This window comes from Cordyceps fumosorosea (genome assembly GCF_001636725.1).
Source record: "Cordyceps fumosorosea ARSEF 2679 chromosome Unknown scaffold_18, whole genome shotgun sequence".
Classification (NCBI taxonomy): Eukaryota; Fungi; Ascomycota; class Sordariomycetes; order Hypocreales; family Cordycipitaceae; genus Cordyceps; species Cordyceps fumosorosea.
In genome coordinates, this window is record NW_017387318.1 from 195,944 (window position 1) to 213,599 (window position 17,656).

General features: G+C 58.1%; 7 protein-coding genes across 7 annotated transcripts; 3 read left to right on the forward strand and 4 right to left on the reverse strand.

Annotated features, from left to right (window-relative positions):
- Positions 1-1,194: 1,194 nt before the first annotated feature.
- ISF_06734 (hypothetical protein) lies at positions 1,195-1,542 on the forward strand (the record flags this gene model as incomplete). Its single annotated transcript, XM_018850338.1, has 2 exons — positions 1,195-1,211; positions 1,254-1,542. The coding sequence occupies 2 exons, from the start codon at positions 1,195-1,197 to the stop codon at positions 1,540-1,542; spliced, it is 306 nt and encodes a 101-aa protein (XP_018702378.1).
- A 164-nt stretch (positions 1,543-1,706) lies between these two features.
- On the reverse strand, positions 1,707-3,266 carry ISF_06735 (FAD dependent oxidoreductase; the record flags this gene model as incomplete). Its single annotated transcript, XM_018850339.1, has 2 exons — positions 1,707-3,034; positions 3,101-3,266. The coding sequence occupies 2 exons, from the start codon at positions 3,264-3,266 to the stop codon at positions 1,707-1,709; spliced, it is 1,494 nt and encodes a 497-aa protein (XP_018702379.1).
- A 1,542-nt stretch (positions 3,267-4,808) lies between these two features.
- On the reverse strand, positions 4,809-6,211 carry ISF_06736 (aspartokinase; the record flags this gene model as incomplete). Its single annotated transcript, XM_018850340.1, has 4 exons — positions 4,809-5,348; positions 5,418-5,736; positions 5,804-5,907; positions 6,122-6,211. 4 exons carry the CDS (start codon positions 6,209-6,211, stop codon positions 4,809-4,811), a joined length of 1,053 nt encoding a protein of 350 aa, XP_018702380.1.
- Positions 6,212-7,596: 1,385 nt separating this feature from the next.
- ISF_06737 (Cys/Met metabolism, pyridoxal phosphate-dependent enzyme) lies at positions 7,597-9,381 on the reverse strand (the record flags this gene model as incomplete). The annotated part of the gene is made up of 1 exon (XM_018850341.1): positions 7,597-9,381. One exon carries the CDS (start codon positions 9,379-9,381, stop codon positions 7,597-7,599), a length of 1,785 nt encoding a protein of 594 aa, XP_018702381.1.
- A 767-nt stretch (positions 9,382-10,148) lies between these two features.
- On the forward strand, positions 10,149-11,036 carry ISF_06738 (Glutathione S-transferase, protein; the record flags this gene model as incomplete). Its single annotated transcript, XM_018850342.1, has 4 exons — positions 10,149-10,175; positions 10,244-10,495; positions 10,551-10,669; positions 10,694-11,036. 4 exons carry the CDS (start codon positions 10,149-10,151, stop codon positions 11,034-11,036), a joined length of 741 nt encoding a protein of 246 aa, XP_018702382.1.
- A 191-nt stretch (positions 11,037-11,227) lies between these two features.
- On the reverse strand, positions 11,228-12,716 carry ISF_06739 (glutathione reductase; the record flags this gene model as incomplete). Its single annotated transcript, XM_018850343.1, has 2 exons — positions 11,228-12,488; positions 12,568-12,716. 2 exons carry the CDS (start codon positions 12,714-12,716, stop codon positions 11,228-11,230), a joined length of 1,410 nt encoding a protein of 469 aa, XP_018702383.1.
- A 1,103-nt stretch (positions 12,717-13,819) lies between these two features.
- ISF_06740 (EF hand domain protein) lies at positions 13,820-17,463 on the forward strand (the record flags this gene model as incomplete). Its single annotated transcript, XM_018850344.1, has 4 exons — positions 13,820-13,847; positions 13,911-14,080; positions 14,128-17,379; positions 17,434-17,463. 4 exons carry the CDS (start codon positions 13,820-13,822, stop codon positions 17,461-17,463), a joined length of 3,480 nt encoding a protein of 1,159 aa, XP_018702384.1.
- Between the last annotated feature and the right edge of the window lie 193 nt (positions 17,464-17,656).

Genomic DNA, 17,656 nt, shown 5'->3' on the forward strand with positions numbered 1-17,656 from the left:
CCGTTGGATACATGGCATGATTTCAACTAGTGGAAAAAAGAAAGGGAAAAAAATCTGTCAGGGCGCAGAGCCGCGTTTTGGCGACACGTGTCGCCCTCGTTAATGTGTCCCGTTCGGGATCGGCCCCCTTCCCGTCCCCGACCCAATCAAGTCGGGCAGCATCGCGTGTTAATTTCACGCGGTCAAATTTATGCCAACAAGACGAGATTCCAGAGCCAAACAATGTTTCTCACCCCATCTTTCCGGAGCGCATATGCACCGTTACATCAAACGGGCACGGCTCCTGCATGTCATCCATCCACTTCTATGCCCCATGGGGCGGCATCCGGCTCACTCATGTCGCAACACTTTGCGCTATATGATTGGCAAAAAAAGCAAACCAGGCGGGCGAGCGGCATGCAAGCCGATATTAGGAGCAATGCGGAAACAGAGTGCTGCAGATACGCGTACCGTGCCTAATGGTCTGGGGAAGGAAGAAACTTGGTTGCCTTTTAGGTTGACGGACGGGACGGGACGGGGGAAAGAGAGGACAAGGCAAAGACGAGTAGCCGAGCGAGCAAGTTATGCAAGGCGGCGAGAAACTGTGTTTCACTGTGAGACCTTTTCCGGAATACTGCTTATCAATAATGGCGCCACTTTGATCATTGCCTGCAGTGTGTATGGCTGGGCAGAGGCTTGATGTCATGGGTCGAGATGCCCAAGGCAGACTGGAGCTGCGATGCAGAGTACAGATAATCTATCACCACCTTGGCTCTGGCCGTACACATAGGTAGAGTCGTAGATGCTCACTGCCACCTGCATCAGGTGTATTGTGTGCAGCAGCACATGACATGTACCTTGGTCGAGGCTTAGGTGGTGGTTACGGTGAAAGTCTTCCTCCTCTTCAAAAACGATTACTGGATGATCTATCTTACAGCGGGCTCTATCACTTCACAGTGATAGAATTCTATACCCGAGGAGTTAGTATTAGAAACAATAAAACTATGCGTAAGAACTATTTACGTCAGTACAAAGCCATGCAATCTACTGGCCACCAAAGTTGGCGAGCGGTAACGCTGTCCCTGTTTCCTAAGCCGTATTGCTAATTTACGTTCGCTTCCCTTTTGACATTCCACTTACCGTGATCTTTTTTTATGAATGTTGAATTTTCGACTGGTCGCCGGACCCCATTTATGAGATGCCTTTTGTACTCTCATGGCTGCTCTTGCTCTGTGAGTAACAACGAATGCCCAGACTTCAACGGCAACGGCCAGTCTGCATTTCCCGCCTCGGAACATCGGTGAGGTCAAGGTGACCTGGGCCACACCGCTGTGGGGTGGCAAGGACAACTGCCACAATTACCAGTACGGCAACGCCATCAAGATGGCCAACTGCTACCAGGGGAGCTTCCAGTGCAACTTCTTCTACAACAAGGACTACACGGGCGCGTCGACGAAGCTCTTCTACAACGGGCAGTGCGTCGGCGGCGCGCAGCAGCTCAAGTCGTTTGCGTGCTACTACTATGTACAAGTAGTTTTGGGTGGTGGTCTGGAAAATGTATAGAACTTTGCTGTGGTGTGATCCTTTGAAGAAGCATCTAACAGTAGCCTTTGGACTTGATCAGCGAAACGTGAAAGCGGATCGTAGTTGAATTCTTTAAATTTATATTGAACATTGATAGCTGCTGATAAACGCGTTCAACTGCCTCCGAACACATCACCATGCCTCTAACTCAAACTCTGGCTCGCCAACGCCCTCGCCAGCCCTCCATCCTCCTCCTCGGCCGTCACCAGCTCCGTGTTCGCCAGCGTCCTCCCGTCCTCCCGGCCCAGCATCAGCTTGTTGACCGGCTCCCGGCCCTCCTCCAGCGCCCGCCAGCGCCACGCCCTCGCCAGCGGGCGGTCCAGCCCCCGGCCCTCCAGGATGCTCACCACCCACGCGCCGACGTTGGGCAGGTACTTGAACGCGTGCCCGCTGCCCGCCGTCGCGCAGGCCAGCCCCTTCACCCCCGGCACCCGGTCCACCACGTAGTGGTTGTCGAACGAGTCCGTGTACCAGCACAGCCTGCTCATCTTCACCGGCACCCGGCCCCCCTCCACCAGCGCCGGCAGGAACTCGCCCACAAAGTCGGAGATGACCTGGTGCGCCTTGGCGGGGATGTCCGTGATGGCGCCCGTCGTGTCCTCGCCGCGGCCGGCCGCCGCGTCGTCGGTGGTCCAGCGCGTCCGCGGCACGCTGCGGTCGAGCCCGTCGGCCTGCGCGACGGGGTTGGTGTACTTGATCCCGCGGTACCCGATCTTGACCACCCCCCGACGGTCCGCGGGGAAGCCGTACAGCCCGCCGTCCACGCCCTCGCGCTGGCGGAACATGAACGCGGGGAACTCGGCGTACCCGAGCGTGCGCCGCAGCGGCGAGCCCTCGGGCAGCTGGTACAGCAGGACCGAGCCGGCGGTGGTCTCGCACAGGCCGTCGAGCGCGGGCACCAGCGACGGCGTCCACCCGCCGCACGCCATCACCACCGTCTTGGCCGGGTGCTCCTTGCCGTCCGCCGTCTTGATGCCCGCCACGGCCTCGCCGTTTTTGAGCAGCGAGGAAAAAGTGCCGGCGCCGCCGCCGAGGATGAACTTGGCGCCGGCCTTGCGTGCCTTGTACAGGGCGAAGCAGCACGCCTTGTCGGCGACGACGACGCCGCCGGTGGTGTCCAGCACGCCGACGGTGGGTTTGGCGAACGGGCTGAGAGCGTGGGCGAGGCCCTTGGCCTCGGCCACGGCGCGGTCCTCCGGGTCGTTGGTGACGAGCGCGAGCTTCTCCCCGCCTGGGGGGTTGGCGTTGCGTGCGGAGGCGCGGTCAAAGTCGCTCAGGACGGGCTGGTCGGTGCACATGAGCACGCCGTTGTTATTCCAGATGACGTCGTCCCGGGAGAGGCCGAGGTCGTTATCCTCGTCGACAGTCTTGATCTCCTCGTTCCACGCGTTCCAGAGGACGATGGCCTCGGCGCTGAGATCGGTGTACTCCTTCTGGCCGCCGTAGGCCGAGCGGATGATCTTGGAGGCGTCTGCACGGGAGGATGGAAGGTTAGCGAAAAACTGCGAGCGCAGGGAGGGAGGGGGATCAGACGTACCGGCGGATGCTCCGTCGCAGCCGTCAAAGTAAGAGTAGCGCGTCTTGTCGACGGCGTGGCGGTCGAAGACGGTGACGTCGGCGTAGCCGGCCTCGGCCAGGTGCAGCGCGGTGCTGAGGCCAAAGATGCCGGCACCAACGACGATGATGGGGTCTTGCTTGTCCATTGGGGGTTTGATGGGTGGTGAGTGGGAGACGGGGACGGGAGGAGGAGGGAAAAAGATGAGGTGCGGTGACGTAGAGAAGGGAAGTATAGGCGGATAAGGTGGAAGCGGGTGTTGAGAAGAAGAATCGAGAATTGCCGCAATAACGAAGCAGCCTAACGATTACTACTGCTTTGAGGGTGTAAAGAGAAATGGACAATTGTCGCAGCCAGGTAGCAGCCTTACGATAATTACTGCATCATGGACATGAAGAGAGACCTGCAGGACGCGGAATGTTGCGGGATGGTGACGAGACACCTTGAACGAGCATCTAAAATAGGACATGTCCATGTTTGGGCATTCCAGCCGGGAGCCTGCCGGGAAGGCATTGACTGACAACTTGGCCAAGATTGATTCCGTTGCTTCCTTGACACGGCCACGTATTTTCTTACATGCAGATCGGCAAAATCCCAGAAGGAGAAAGAAAGGCAAGCAGACCCATGCAGAGAGCATGGATGTATGTATCGGCGTATTTTGCCGAAAGCCGGGCGGATGCGGCTGAGACCTTGGCTGTCTGCATCTGCATCACGGCCCCCGGCCCCCATCAGGGTTCTCCATTGCCGGGCGGAGAGATTGGGCTTGTCACGTTCCATTCGGCTACGATCCATTTTGGAAGATGCGATAGTTTATGCGATATTACTAAGATCGGGCCATGGATGGACGATGGGAACGACCCTTGGGGGGCTGTGAATCGTGATGCGTGATGCGTGTGGCATGACTCGTATGAGACGTCTTATCCCCTAACCCCATTTTCCGCGATGCCGTCCGAGGAGTTGATTATTACAAGGTGAATATAGTTATCTGGAGGCTCGGATAATTCTGCACCAGGATTTCGTCGAGTGGAGCAAACGTCTGTACGCAGGAATGACTGAAAAACTCTAATCGGGACGCAAAAGCCACTGCACGTGGAAGCTGTGCTTTGTCTTTGTCTACCTTTTTCTGTATACAATTTGACCATGAGTGTTCTAACCTAGCGCCCTTATTTCCTCTTGGAGGATAGCTTTTTGAAAAATAATGCAGAATAAATCTATTCGTCGAATGACAAGCAAAGTCGGTCGTGTAAGAGGTTCATTGCGCGAACCGTCTCCAGCGACGGTACCACGAATGAGATGCAGCCAAAGTCGTCATCCTCTACCTCGAGTATTAGCAAATGAATTCCTTTGTTTGCTAAAATTTGTAGCTTTGCACTCACCCAATGGTAACAGCGTAGAATGTATGCCCGCGGCTCTCAAAATAGCACGCGCGTGGCCTGCCAGCCGACCGTTGCCGTCCGCGCGGCTACAGACGAGAGTGACGATGCTGGCGCTCTGCGAAGAGACGGGTCCCCGTCGTCCCGGAAGTAGTAGTAGGCGTTTCGCGCACGACCGCCAGGTCGGCCGTCGCGGCTTGTCGTCGATGTCAGCGCCGCCCGGAGTGACAAATTCCACCGTCGTCGCCGCTGCCCTCCTCCTTAAGGGGAAGCACGAGACCGGCTCCCGCTGGACGTGCAGCATGCAAGCATCGTCCCTAGCCGTGATCGCCCGGCACTCCGCGCCGCCGCCGCACTTGAGAGACGCGCCGTCCGTGTCCGAGTCGTTGGCCTCCGCCTTGCTTCCGCCGGCCTCCCGCAGGACCACCGTGCCCGGCGCCGCCGGCCGCTTCACGTTGCACACGCGCAGCGCCATCGCCGTAGGTGCCTCCGCGACCCGCCGGACGGCCAGGGCGTGCACCACGCGGCACCAGGCGCGCACCCGGCACACGCGACGGGTCGGCGGTCAGGATCCCGTCGACTTCCTTCCAAACCTGCAGCTCGACGGCGGCGAGACCGACGGCGGCCAGCGCGGCGCATAGGTCTGTATACCCGCGGCCGACGGTGGACGCGAGCATCCCGCCGCTGGAGGGCCCGAAGAAGCCGGTGGCGACGGGGACGCGCGGGCCGCAGGAAGAGAGGCGCGCGCCGATGGCGGCGGATAGTGAGGTGTAGCAGTTGGCGTCGTCGTGAACGGGCGTGGAGGGGGAGGATGGCGGGAGGATGGAGGATAGATCTACGTATTCGGCCTCGACGCCCTGTTGGCAAGCAGATAATGTGTTAGAGAAGCGGTGAATCCTTGAAGAAAGGACGGACCGAGGTCTTACTAGGTCTTGTAGAATAGCCACCATGGTAAGGCAGCTGAGCTTCTCCCCGAGACTGACCAGCAGGTCCTGGACCCAGCCGTGGTCATATTTCGGGGCTTTCAACGCCTCGGTGACTGCCGAGACTGTATTTTGAGCTTCTAAAGATAGTCTGGCGGCAAGGATATCCCGAGAGGCTTTGTTCACAAGTGAAGGTGCCGCCCCAACGAGGTGCTCCTCGACAATAATCTGGAGGCTGCTCTGTAGCGCGCCCACGGCATCAGCCTGCTGCCGCCCGTTCCCAACTCTAGCCGCATCAAAAACGTTGAAAATTTCAATCAATCTGCAATGCAAGCCTCGTTAATAAAAAGACGAGTATAAGTTTTGTGACATGAAAATCCCGTACTTACCGTGTTGTGGTGCCGGCCGCTTTAGAGGTGGTGCTCCGGGCCGAGCACACCACGGCTACCCGATTGCGACGCAGCGAGTCCCTGCGTTTTGCCACTCGATTAGCCTTTCATACCTTTTTTTTATGCTTTTCTTTTGTATTTGCGTCAAGCTTGAACGCAAACGTGCAGGATCGGTGCTGCAGTGCAGCCCAGCCACGTACGTACCTAATAATGTCTTTGGCAATCTGCAAAGAAACTCCCGACATACCGTCAGTACAGCGAAGGGACATGTAGGTGCTGGCAGCCTCCTCAAGAGGGGGAAGGGGGGGCTCGGCGTACCTGAAAGGCGTACTTTCCTATGCTGGTGCCGCCAAACTTCTGGACGACCCAGTCAAGGCCCGGGTGGTTGTGATTGTTGGAAGGTCCCATGTTGTCAACCTGTGGGAGGATGGCTACTGCTGCTGGGATACTGGTGATTGATGTTGAGGCTAATACTGATAAGTGATACTGATGACGGATACTGCCGCTGATGCTAATGACGGATAATGATGACTGATACAGACGGCCAAGAGATGTCAAGCAGCGGTACCGCGGACAGGGCTTATGGCACATTTCTACTCTTTCCCCAGTCGAGAACGAATCCACGACAATTGACCATTTTGCTGACTCTTAGTAATTGAACGAATTTTCTCCGAGGCGTCGCATTTGCGTGATAGAGCCAAATGGCCCAAATCGGAAACCTGGGTTTTGCCTCTCGTCGTCAAGACCGTGATGAGACCCGATTCGTCAGAGTCACGACCACATCCCCATGTTGATTTTCGTTCATTTCCCATAAACCAGAGCCTACTGGACGGAATCAGTGATGTATCGCGAAGCCGAGGCCTGCTCGTCTGTCTCTGTCTCTCATGCATGCAACCTGCACATACACACGCACACGTTGTATACACGAGTCGCCCCATCCGGGTATCATGCAGCAGCGGTCATCGCGCATCTCTTGCAGCCTTTAATTTAGACCAAACTCGAGAACTTGGCACAGTGGTGCCGTTTTGGACCAAGATTTTTCATGACGAAATTCCCTCTCGGGTTGGTACGGGTTGTTCGATTGAGAAGAATCTCGAGTCTAGATCGTCGAGCTAAAACTTGAAATGGTGCCCATTCCCATTCCCACCCATTCCCACCCTGCCCTGTCCGGAGTCAGCCTTGGCGACAAGGGTTGCCTGGCAGATTCGACATGCCGTTTAGCCGGTTCGACTCTGTTATTCCCTGGTGGCTCTTTTTTCCCCGTGTGGCTTGGTGGCTTGGTTCTGTTGATGATGCGACGCGCAGCAGCCAAGCTTATGCGCCCAGGTTTTGGTGCGAACGGACCGCATGTCTTGTCGGCATTCGCTGCTGCTGCTTCTGCTGCTATTGCTGCTGCTGCTGCTGCTGCATGTTGCATTCCTTACATGACAGGAGAAGCAGCAAATATCACGCTGCAGCTTCATGCAGCAGAAAAGACTCATCCATTGGATGCGGCCCCTCCCGTTCCAGCCTCGGGATATAACAGCAGGCAGATATAGCAACCATCATGCAAAGTAAGCAACGTTATTAATTGCATCCACTATATCATGGATCGCAACCGTTAGGTATGCGAAACCTGTGCATCTACGGACCGTTGTCGGAAAACAATCCAGATCATCTTTAACCATGCATTGAACTTTAACAACTAATTTAATTTAACTAAAAATAGCCAAACTTGGTGTATCCTCCAAGCAGGATGAAACTAACCCCAACTACCGGCAGCAGAATTTGCTTACATGCTTGCTCAACCCAACTTAGATCTGCGGCACGAGGGGCGGCAGAGATGCCGAATCGAGCCCGGAAATGACCGCCTCCCTTCCGATCTCGACGCCCGCCGCGTCCGCCGCGTCCCGCTCCTCCCCCCCGTCCTCCCCGTTGACCGTCGCGTCCGCCGCGCGCATCGCCTCCAGGCACGCCATCGCCAGCGCCGTCTTGTCCTCCAGCCCGACCGAGATGCGCACGATCGCCTCGCTCAGCCCGTACCGCGCCGCCCACGCCTTCTCCTGCGCAAACACCACCTGCACGTACGGCAGTGCCAGCGTCACCTGCGCGCCGATCGAGGGCCCCTTGCACACGCGCAGCGCGTCGAAGAAGGCCCCCGCCGCTTCCACGCTGCAGAACTCGAGCGTCAGCAGGTACCCGAAGCCGGGGGCGAAGTCGGCGGTGGGGGCGCGCATGCGGGCGGCGTAGTTGGCGGCGGACCAGCAGGTGCTGGGGTGGTAGACGTGGGAGAGAGGGCTGCGAGGGTGGTGGGAGGCGGTGAGAGGGGAGAGGAGGGAGACGAGGTAGGACGCGTTTTGGTTGAGGATGGCGGTGCGGGAGAGGTAGTCCCGGCTGTTGCGCTCGAGCTGCGCCGCGTCGGTGCGGTACAGCGTCCCGTGGCTGGTGCCGTCGAGGAGGAGGGCCCGGAGGCGGGAGTGGTGCGCGGAACAAGGGTTGACGACAAGGCTGCCGCCCATGACGTCGGCGTAGCCGCTAAAGGTCTTGGTGAGCGAGGTGGCGACGATGTCGGCGACGCCCAGCACGTCGACGTTGGCCGCGCTGCCGATGGTGTCGTCCACCACCACCACGAAACCGTACCGGTCCGCCAACCGGCGCACCCGGTCCAGGTCTACCGTCCGCAGCAGCGGGTTCGACGCGCACTCGCACCACACCGCCTGAATCGGCGGCTCCCCCGGGGGTGCGGCGGCCGCCTTGGAGGCGAGAAGGTGCTCGAACTGGTCCAGCTCCTCGTCCGTGCCGAAGCCGTAAAATGTGCACGCCTTGGCAAAGTCCTCCTGCACCTTGAGCGTCAGCTCGTAGGGGAAGCCGAAGACGACCATCTGCGCGCCGGGCAGCCCGCCGCCCAGCGCCAGGGTGCAGTTGTAGATGGCCGACATGCCCGTCGGGTACAGGAAGACGTCCTCCGGCCGCACCAGCTGCTCCCGCGGCCCGTCCACCGGCGCCCGGTCCAACAGTCCGGCTAGCCGCTCCCGGATGGTCTTCTCCGACGCCTCATCCCGTGGCAGGCGCGTGTCCGCCGCGCTGTCGGCCACTGAGACCGACTCCAGCCCGGGCAGCATGTCCTGCGCCAGGCGGGACGAGATGCCGCAGCCGGTGAGCCGCCAAAAGATCATCGCGTTCTTCGCCTTGTCTTTCGGGAAGAACGCGGCGTGCAGCGTCATCCTATCCGCATGCTGCTCCACGGCGAAGCTGAACGGCCGGACCGAGACCTCCTGCGCGGCCACGCCGGCGGACCCGTCCGGCGGCGCGCAGAGGTACCGCTCACAGGCGAGGGCGTAGGCGCGCGTCGGGAACAGCAGGCAAGACTGGCCGTCGCTACCAAACTTCTCCGCGAGGACGCGGTGCGCGGTGACGATGGCTTCGTGCAGGAAGGAGCGCGGGTAGCCGCCCTTTTGCACGCTGCGGACGCGCGAGTCGCCGGCGGAGAAGTCGACGACGTCGCGCCACCGGGGGAGGTGCACCGACACGGCGTGCGGCCGGTCCGGCACGCGGTGGCCGAGCGAAGGGGGCTTCGGCACTGTAGAATATGCAGGCATCATGCAAGGGGAATTTCAGCAATAATGATGATAATGGGATAACTTTAAATGAAAGCGTAAAGAAAAATAGTCTTGTTGCTGGACAAGGGGAGGAGGGGAGAAGTTGCTTAGACTAAGGTTACAACTTATTAAAGATGTAAACAGGATATAAGCAAAAATGTCCACCGGGGACAGTAAGACGGCGGCAAGGTTTCCGAGCTCAACGAGGAGACTGAATAATAAAATTTGCCGAAGTTGGGGGCTCCCCCCCCCGAAAGCCGCGAGGGAGGGTCAGAGATCTCGTTCGCTTCATCTTCCCCGTCTGGGAGCCTCGTTTCGGCCAACAATTACTCATTCAAAGACCCATCCGCGGCAATGTCGGGATCAGCCTCACTGCCAAGTTTAAACGAGTGGCACCCACCCCCCACTCCCTTCACCCTCCCGGAGCCCGGCTTCCATGCGGAACCTTGATAGGTCCCGCATCAAGGGATCCCGAGTCAGCAATCTGCATGCACGTCGGAAGGGGAGGGGGGAGGGGACTCGTAGCTTTTCTTGATCGGGTTCCGGATGAGACGCTGGGTCTGTCCAAGGATGCGAGGGTAATTACGTGATGTCCACACGCTCGTGGTTTTGGAGTTGCCGGGACTGGACGGGGGGCAGTCATCTATATCAATGCGTTCGGTGTCGAGGCTCCAGCAATAAGTAAGCCGAGTCGTATTATTCGAACCCTAAAATCAAGAAGAAGAAGGAGACAAGAAAAAGGACAAAAAACATTCAATTCATTCATCATGGAATACACAGTATATGGCTACGAGGTAGGCATCCTCCACCAACAACTCGAGAGCTGGATGTAATCGTTGCTGACCCCTCCATCCTCCCCCAGGGTAACCCCAGGACGCGCATCATTCGAATCATTGCAAGTAGTCAACTCTCCTTCCGTCCAGACCCAACCTTGCTGACCATCCCATCCGCACAGGCGCACTCACAAGGCATCAAGGTCAACCTCTCCGAGGTCGTCCCGCGCCAGAACCGCAACCGCGATGCCCTCATCGAAAAGTTCCCGCGCAGCCTCGGCAAGATCCCGGCCCTCGAGGGCGACAACCTCAAGCTGACCGAGGTGCCCGCCATCGCCCACGTAAGCACCGCAGACCGAAGCACCGCAGCCTTTCCCATGCTAACTCGTCGCGCAGTACCTGGCCAAGGTCAAGCCCGGCCGCCTCCTCGGCGACGGCTCGCTCGAGCAGGAGGCCGAGGTCCTGTCCTGGGTCAACTGGGCCAACCAGGAGATGCTCATCATCATGAGCAAGTGGTAACCGATCCCCCCTATGTCTAGGTTCCTGCCGCTCATCCCCGGCCTCGCCCGGCCTGCGCCGTACGACCACGCGGCCGTCGAGGCCGGCAAGGCCGCCACGCTCGCCTTCCTCGATAAGCACGAGGCGGCCGTCAAGGACAAGACGTTCCTGGTCGGCGACGGCTTCACCCTCGCGGACATCTTCGTGGCCGTGTACGTGTCGCGCGGGCTGGAGTGGATCCTCGGCGCGGAGTGGCGCGCGACCCATCCGGCCACGATGCGCCACTTCCGCATGGTGGCCGACTGGGAGCACTGCAGGGCGGTGGTGCCGGAGTTCAAGCAGGTAGACGTCGAGGTGCCCAACGTGGATCCGTACGCTGCATAGATGAGGGTTGGCGTGAGCAAGCTGGAGTAGGTTATGGGGGGTGGATGGCCAAATGTATCGAGTACAGTATTTTGAAGAAACACAGAGACAAAGTTGACTATATATTGGCATAGCTATACACACTTCTTTCGTCGTTCGTCTCCTTCGTCTATCTTTTAATCTGCGTCTATTTACTTCAGAGTAACCAGTATTTACTTCAGAGTAACCAGCTCCTCAGCGCTCGTCGGGTGAATCGCGACGCAGCTGTCAAAGTCTGCCTTGGTCGCACCCATCTTGATGGCCACTCCAAAACCCTGCAGCATCTCGCCGCTGCCGAGGCCCATGATGTGCAGCCCGACAACCTTCTCCTCCGGCCCGGTGGTGATGAGCTTGTAGCTGGTCGGGCCCTTGTCCTCCTGCTCCATCATGGCGTAGTACATGGCCGTGAAGCTCGTCTTGTACACCTTGATGTTGTCCTTGCCGTACTTTTCCACCGCCTGCGGCTCCGTGAGTCCGATGCTGCCGACCTCGGGGTGCGCGAAAACGACCGATGGCACGTTGTTGTAGTCAAGCTTGGTGGTCGAGAACTGCTCACCGCCGAAGAGACGGTGTGCGAGACGGCGACCCGCGGCGATGGCGACGGGCGTGAGCTCGACCTTGCCGGTGGCGTCGCCGAGGGAGTAGATGTTTTCAACGCTGCTGTTCTGGTACTCGTCCACCACCACGTAGCCTTTGTCGTTGATCTTGACGCCGGCCTCCTCCAGCCCGATGCCGCGCGTCTCGGGCGTGCGGCCGATGGCCCATATCAGGTGGTCGACGTCGTTCAGGGTGGTCTCGCTGCCAGAGGCGTCCTTGTACGTGACCGACAGCTTGCCGTTGGCGTCCTTTTCGACCTTCGTCGCCTGGCTCTGCTTGTGCAGGTTGACGCCGAGACGCTCGTACTCCTTAGTGACGGACTCCTGGATCATCGGGTCAAAGTTGCGGAGGAACGTGTTGTGGCGGATGAAGAGATGCGTCTCCGTGCCCAGGGTGTTAAACATGCCGGCAAACTCGACGGCAATGTAGCCGGCGCCGACAATGGCCACCTTCTTGGGCTGCGTGGCAATGTCGAAGAAGCCGTCCGAGTTGATGCCGAGCTCGGCGCCGGGGATTGACGGTGGCGCGCTGGGGCGGCCGCCGACGGCAACGAGGATCTTCTTGGCGTTGACGAGGACCTTGGAGCCATCGTCGAGCGTGACCTCGACCTGGTTCTTGGAGACGAGGCGACCGCTGCCGTGGAGGTACTCGACCTTGTCGTTGCCGAGGTTGCGCTCATAGATGCCGTTCAGGCGCTTGATGTACGCGTCGCGCTTGTTCTTGAAGGTCGGCCAGTCAAAGGGCGCAGACTGCTGGACGGAGAAGCCGTAAGCCTTGGCATCGTGGATGGTCTCGGCGATGGCGGCGGCGTTGAACGTGACCTTTTTGGGGACGCATCTGCAAGAACCCGCTGCTGTTAGTGTTTTTTGCTACGTCATGGAAATTCAAGAGCATCGTCGGGGCTTAGTAAACATACCCAACGTTAACACAGGTGCCACCCAGGCGCTTGTTCTCAATTACCATGGCCTTGACGCCGAACTTGGAGCTGGCCATGCGGGCCGAGCCCAGGCCACCGCTCCCGCCGCCGAGGACGAGGTAGTCAGTCTCTTTCACTGTGGGCGCCATGGCGGGTGAAGTTGTCGAGAAGTGTCGAGAAAGCGAGGCGATTCGCAGTTGAGCAGCCGAGGTGTGTGAGGCAGTTCGGGCGAGGCGGGCGAAAGATTGCATGGAAAGGGAAGAAGGAATGCTTCAACAGAACGGACTGCGAAGCGGACAGGCGTGCTTATAACACGAAGAAGGAGGCTAGAGGAGGTGCGCGATTGAAGCTGCATTTTGGAATCTCGTACGTTAGCGTGCTGGTAGTGAGCGATGGTTGGTTGGTGGTGAGGCTGGGTGGGAGGGATGCTGAATAATCGGATCGAGAAGGTGGCTTTTGATGGAAGAATCTCAAATAGATCCCGAGCTAACGACGGAATGCGCAAAACGTCCGCAGTTACCGGTCATTTGTCAGCCCTTCGGCCGAATTTGAGCGCCATTGACTGTTAATTGTTGCTATTTCTTGACATTAAAAGGCTATGATTCCACGAACGATGATGTCAGAACGGCATGTCAGCAGAAGGTTAAATTACAGACGACGTTAAGCCTGGTGCAACAAGAACAATCACCGTTCTGTGGCTGGTGCTGTGGCTGATAACATATGTACTGAGCAGAGCTTCCTTATAGCTCCTTATCGGGCTTCTGTTTGCGAAAAAAAAAAAAGAGAGAAAAAGATGCCAAAAGATATAATTAAGGAAGAGACCTATCCAATTCAAATCCAGATTCAACAAGAATTCGATAGGATTCAAGACCCAACGTTGCCAACCATCCCCATAAAGCTCCTTCGTAAAAAGCTCCTCGGTGCGCCACAAGAAGCGCACAGCCACCAAACGGCCCAAGGCGCTAACTCCAACCTCCAGCCTCCCAACAGCCGCCGAGCTGAAGTTACGTACCATCCGAATAGCCCTTCGGCCTTTCACACCTCCCTCACAGCTCTCGACATCCCAGTCGCTCGACTTGCATGGCGCATTGCCGCCATTGGTGAAAGAGAATCTGCAACCTCATTCGAGAGCCATTCTTGCACCTGCAGCTCCCTCCTACCCGCCGCATCCTCCACCCCTGATACGTCACCTCTGCAAACCCCCCACCTCCTCCAATTGCAGCGACGAGCTTCCACCCGACTGCAGCCCAACATGTCGGCCGACGCGGGCCCCAGCTCTGGTATTTGATCCCTCACTCCTCTCCTGACAGAGCTTCCCGCAATATTGACAATGTTCTACGCAGCTGCCCAGCCGAACCTCAACCTGACTCCCGACGAGAAGCGACTCTATGGCCAGCTCTTCCGCCAGGCAGATACTGATGGCGTTGGTGTTGTCACTGGCGACGTCGCCGTCACCTTTTTCGACAAAACACGTCTCGATTCCCGTGTCCTAGGAGAAGTCCGCGCTTACCATGTCCGACAATAAATCCAGCTAGAATATCTACTAACCCTCCGCCCTAGATCTGGCAAATCGCCGACAAGGAAAACAGAGGCTTCCTCACGCCGACCGGCTTCGGCATCGTGTTGCGCCTCATCGGCCATGCCCAGGCCGGCTCCGAGCCAACGCCAGAACTTGCCCTGCAGCCTGGACCTCTACCTCGATTCGATGGCTATGCGCCGCCTCAAGTTACCTCTCCCATAACGGCCCAGCACTCCGGCTCCCCGGCCGGAGCTCGCATCCCGCCACTGACGCCAGAAAAGATTACACAATACAGGACCTTATTCGACCGTCAGCCGCTCCAAGGCAGTTTGCTCCCAGGAGAGCAGGCTCGCTCAATCTTTGACCGATCCGGGCTTCCGAACGAGACCCTCGGTCGCATATGGGCGCTTGTTGATACCGAACAGCGCGGCGCGCTCTCTGCGCCTGAGTTCATTGTCGCGATGCACCTTCTCACGTCGACAAACTCTGGCGCCCTTCGCACACTTCCTACAGTCCTACCTCCTACTATTCTCGAAGTCGCCGCTGGTCGTGGTCCTGGAAGACAGTCGCCACGTACTAGCAACGCCGGTCTTCCCCGCCTCTCCGGTCAGCAGCACCGCACGGCTAGCCCTCTTGGACCTGGCCCGCAACCAGGCAGCGACTGGCTTGTGACCTCTGCCGACAAGGCGAGATTCGACCAGCTCTATGCTACTCTAGATAAGACAAGCAAAGGCTACATCACGGGCGAGGAGGCCGTTCCCTTCTTGAGCCAGTCCAATCTTTCTGAAGATGCCTTGGCCCAGATCTGGGACTTGGCCGATGTGAATTCACAGGGCCAGCTGAACCGCGATGAGTTCGCCGTTGCCATGTACCTCATCAGACAGCAGAGGCTCAACCCATCCACGCCGCTTCCCACTACGCTGCCTCCCAACCTTATCCCACCTAGCATGCGAAGCCAGGCGCGCCAGCCTCCCGTCGCCGCTTCGCCGTTTGATCCGCCACCTATGACTAAACCCGCGCCGCCGCAGCCAAAATCCGCCATGGAGGACTTGTTTGGCCTCGACACAACACCGGCGCCTCCCGCACCACGACAGGACCCCATGTCCACTGGCGGTTCTGGAAGCGACCCTTTTGCTGGTGGCCCTGCTATCCCGTCTTCACCCACCCGCGGCGGGAACACATTCAAACCATTTGTTCCCAGCTCGTCCTTCGGCAGGGGTCTCACTGGCTCGCCCGTTACATCTCAGCCGCCTGCCTCCGAAGATCTTTTGGCTGACAACAACCCCGAGGAGACCAGGAATATCAGCAGCGAGAGCACTGAGCTTGCCAACCTTTCGAATCAGATCAGCACACTTTCCACGCAGATGCAGGATACGCAGTCCAAGCGCACAGCCACTCAGAATGACCTGAACCAAACAAACACCCAGAAGCAAAACTTCCAGCAAAGACTTGCGCAACTACGCACGCTCTATGAAAAGGAAGCCCAAGACACACGCGCGCTGGAGGAGCAGCTTCGGACTTCCAGGGCCGAAACGCAGAAACTACAAGGCGAATGTATGACTCTCGAGGGCAGCCTGTCGGATGCCCAGGCCCAGCGACAGCAAGTTTTGAGTGCACTGCAATCCGATCAGCAGGAAAACACCAGCCTCCGTGAGCGCATTCGGGTAGCCAATGCCGAGCTCACGCAGCTGAAACCTCAGATTGAAAAGCTCAAAATGGAAGCTCGCCAGCAGAAAGGGCTGGTAGCCATCAACAAGAAGCAACTTCTTACCACAGAAGGGGAGCGTGACAAACTGAAGGCAGAAGCAGCTGATTTAAGCAAAGCGCCGAGTGAGCAGACGTCGCGTGGAGGCGAGTCTAGCTCTGTGACCGATGCTGCTGCTGCTGGTGTCACCAGCCCTGCGCTTTCGACTGCGAGTGGAAACAACCCTTTCTTCAAGCGCACTGCTAGTTCCGACATCATGGGCGTCTTCTCAACCCCTTCCGGCACAGATGAAATCTTCGGTCCCTCCGGAGCCGCATCCGGACCTGCCCCTGCCCCATTCCGACCTCAGACCACCGGAACCTCGACTGCAAGCGCTGGGTCTTATTCCACTCCTCCCAGCGGCACACCTGTCATGAGTCGCCAGACTACTCTGCGCGTGGATAATCCACCCCCTCCACCAGAGTCACGTCAGATTAGTTCTAGCTTCCTGCCTTTCGGCGGTCAGAGTGAGTCTGTCTCATCTTCTCGTCAAGTCTCACCACCAGCTTCGCGAGCCGATGGCTCAGTTGCCGATGGGCCGGCTCCTACTAGCAAGTCAACTGAAGAGGGCAGCAAAGAGGAGGACGCAAAGACTCCAACTGCAGGCGACGGCAAGGCTATTGCAAGCCCTGGCAAGGAAAAGTCGGCACCATTCGGCGACGACAAGGACAAGGCCAAGGCTGACTTTGACAATGCCTTTGCAGCCTTCACGTCCGCCAAGTCTACTACTCCTGCTGACACTGCCGCTGCACCAAAGACAAAGTCGGCGTCCGACACTGAATTCCCCCCCATCTCTGAGATTGAGCGTGACGAGGACTCTGATTCTGAGAGCGAGCAGGGCGGCTTTGATGACGACTTCGCCCCCACCTCCCCAGGGCAGGCCAAGACCGGCCAAAAGGCCATCGCTCCCGTCGAGGAAAAGACGGAGAAGCCCGCCGAGGTTTCCAAAGAAGAGGAGCCTATCTCTCCCACAACCCTGCCTCCTACCACAACTACTCACAGCTCATCTGTGGACGATATCTTTGGTCCATCTGCTTCAAGTACCGCAGCCGCGGCTCCCGTCCCAGCTGCGCAGGCAAAGGGTGTATTTGATGACCTAGATGATGACTTTGAGGGACTGGAGGAAGCAAAGGAAGGCTCTGCTGATGATGACTTTGCCAACATCTCCAGATCTGGCTTTGAGGACTATAATCCCATGCTCGATAGCCCGCCCGCAAGTCAAGCCAGGGGTGAGCACAGTGCCTTTGGTAACGAAAGCAGCTTCGACTTTATCCCTTCCAACCCTGCCGGCGCCGACTCCAAAGCGGCTGAATCGCACGACTGGGACGCCATCTTTTCCGGCCTCGACTCGGCCGACCCGATTGGCAGCACGGCCGCCGATGCCACGAAGGAAGAGGGCAAGACGACCGACCGCCCCGCTGCCGTTGGGCGTGCCCTGACCGACAAGGGAGAGCACGACGATCCGATCTTGAAGAGCCTGACCGGCATGGGTTATGCGCGACCGGACGCCCTTGCTGCGCTGGAGAAGTATGACTATAACTTGGAAATGGTACGTGAAAGGAGTTCCGCTGCTCGCACCACCAGCTAACACGATTTTCTGCAGGCGGCCAACTATCTTGCTAGCAAATCTTAGATCTTCAGCACCAATGCAAGACCATCTCCACGCCCTGCAAAAGGCTTCAAAACTATGGGGTGGATAAAGCATCTATTACTCACGGCTGGTCGAAACCCCTCGATAATACTGTAGAGATCCGAGGAGGAGCGAGCCGTTGCTCTCGTTTTAACCTTTTTTTCTTTTCCATCCATGACTGCAGTCTTGTTTTATA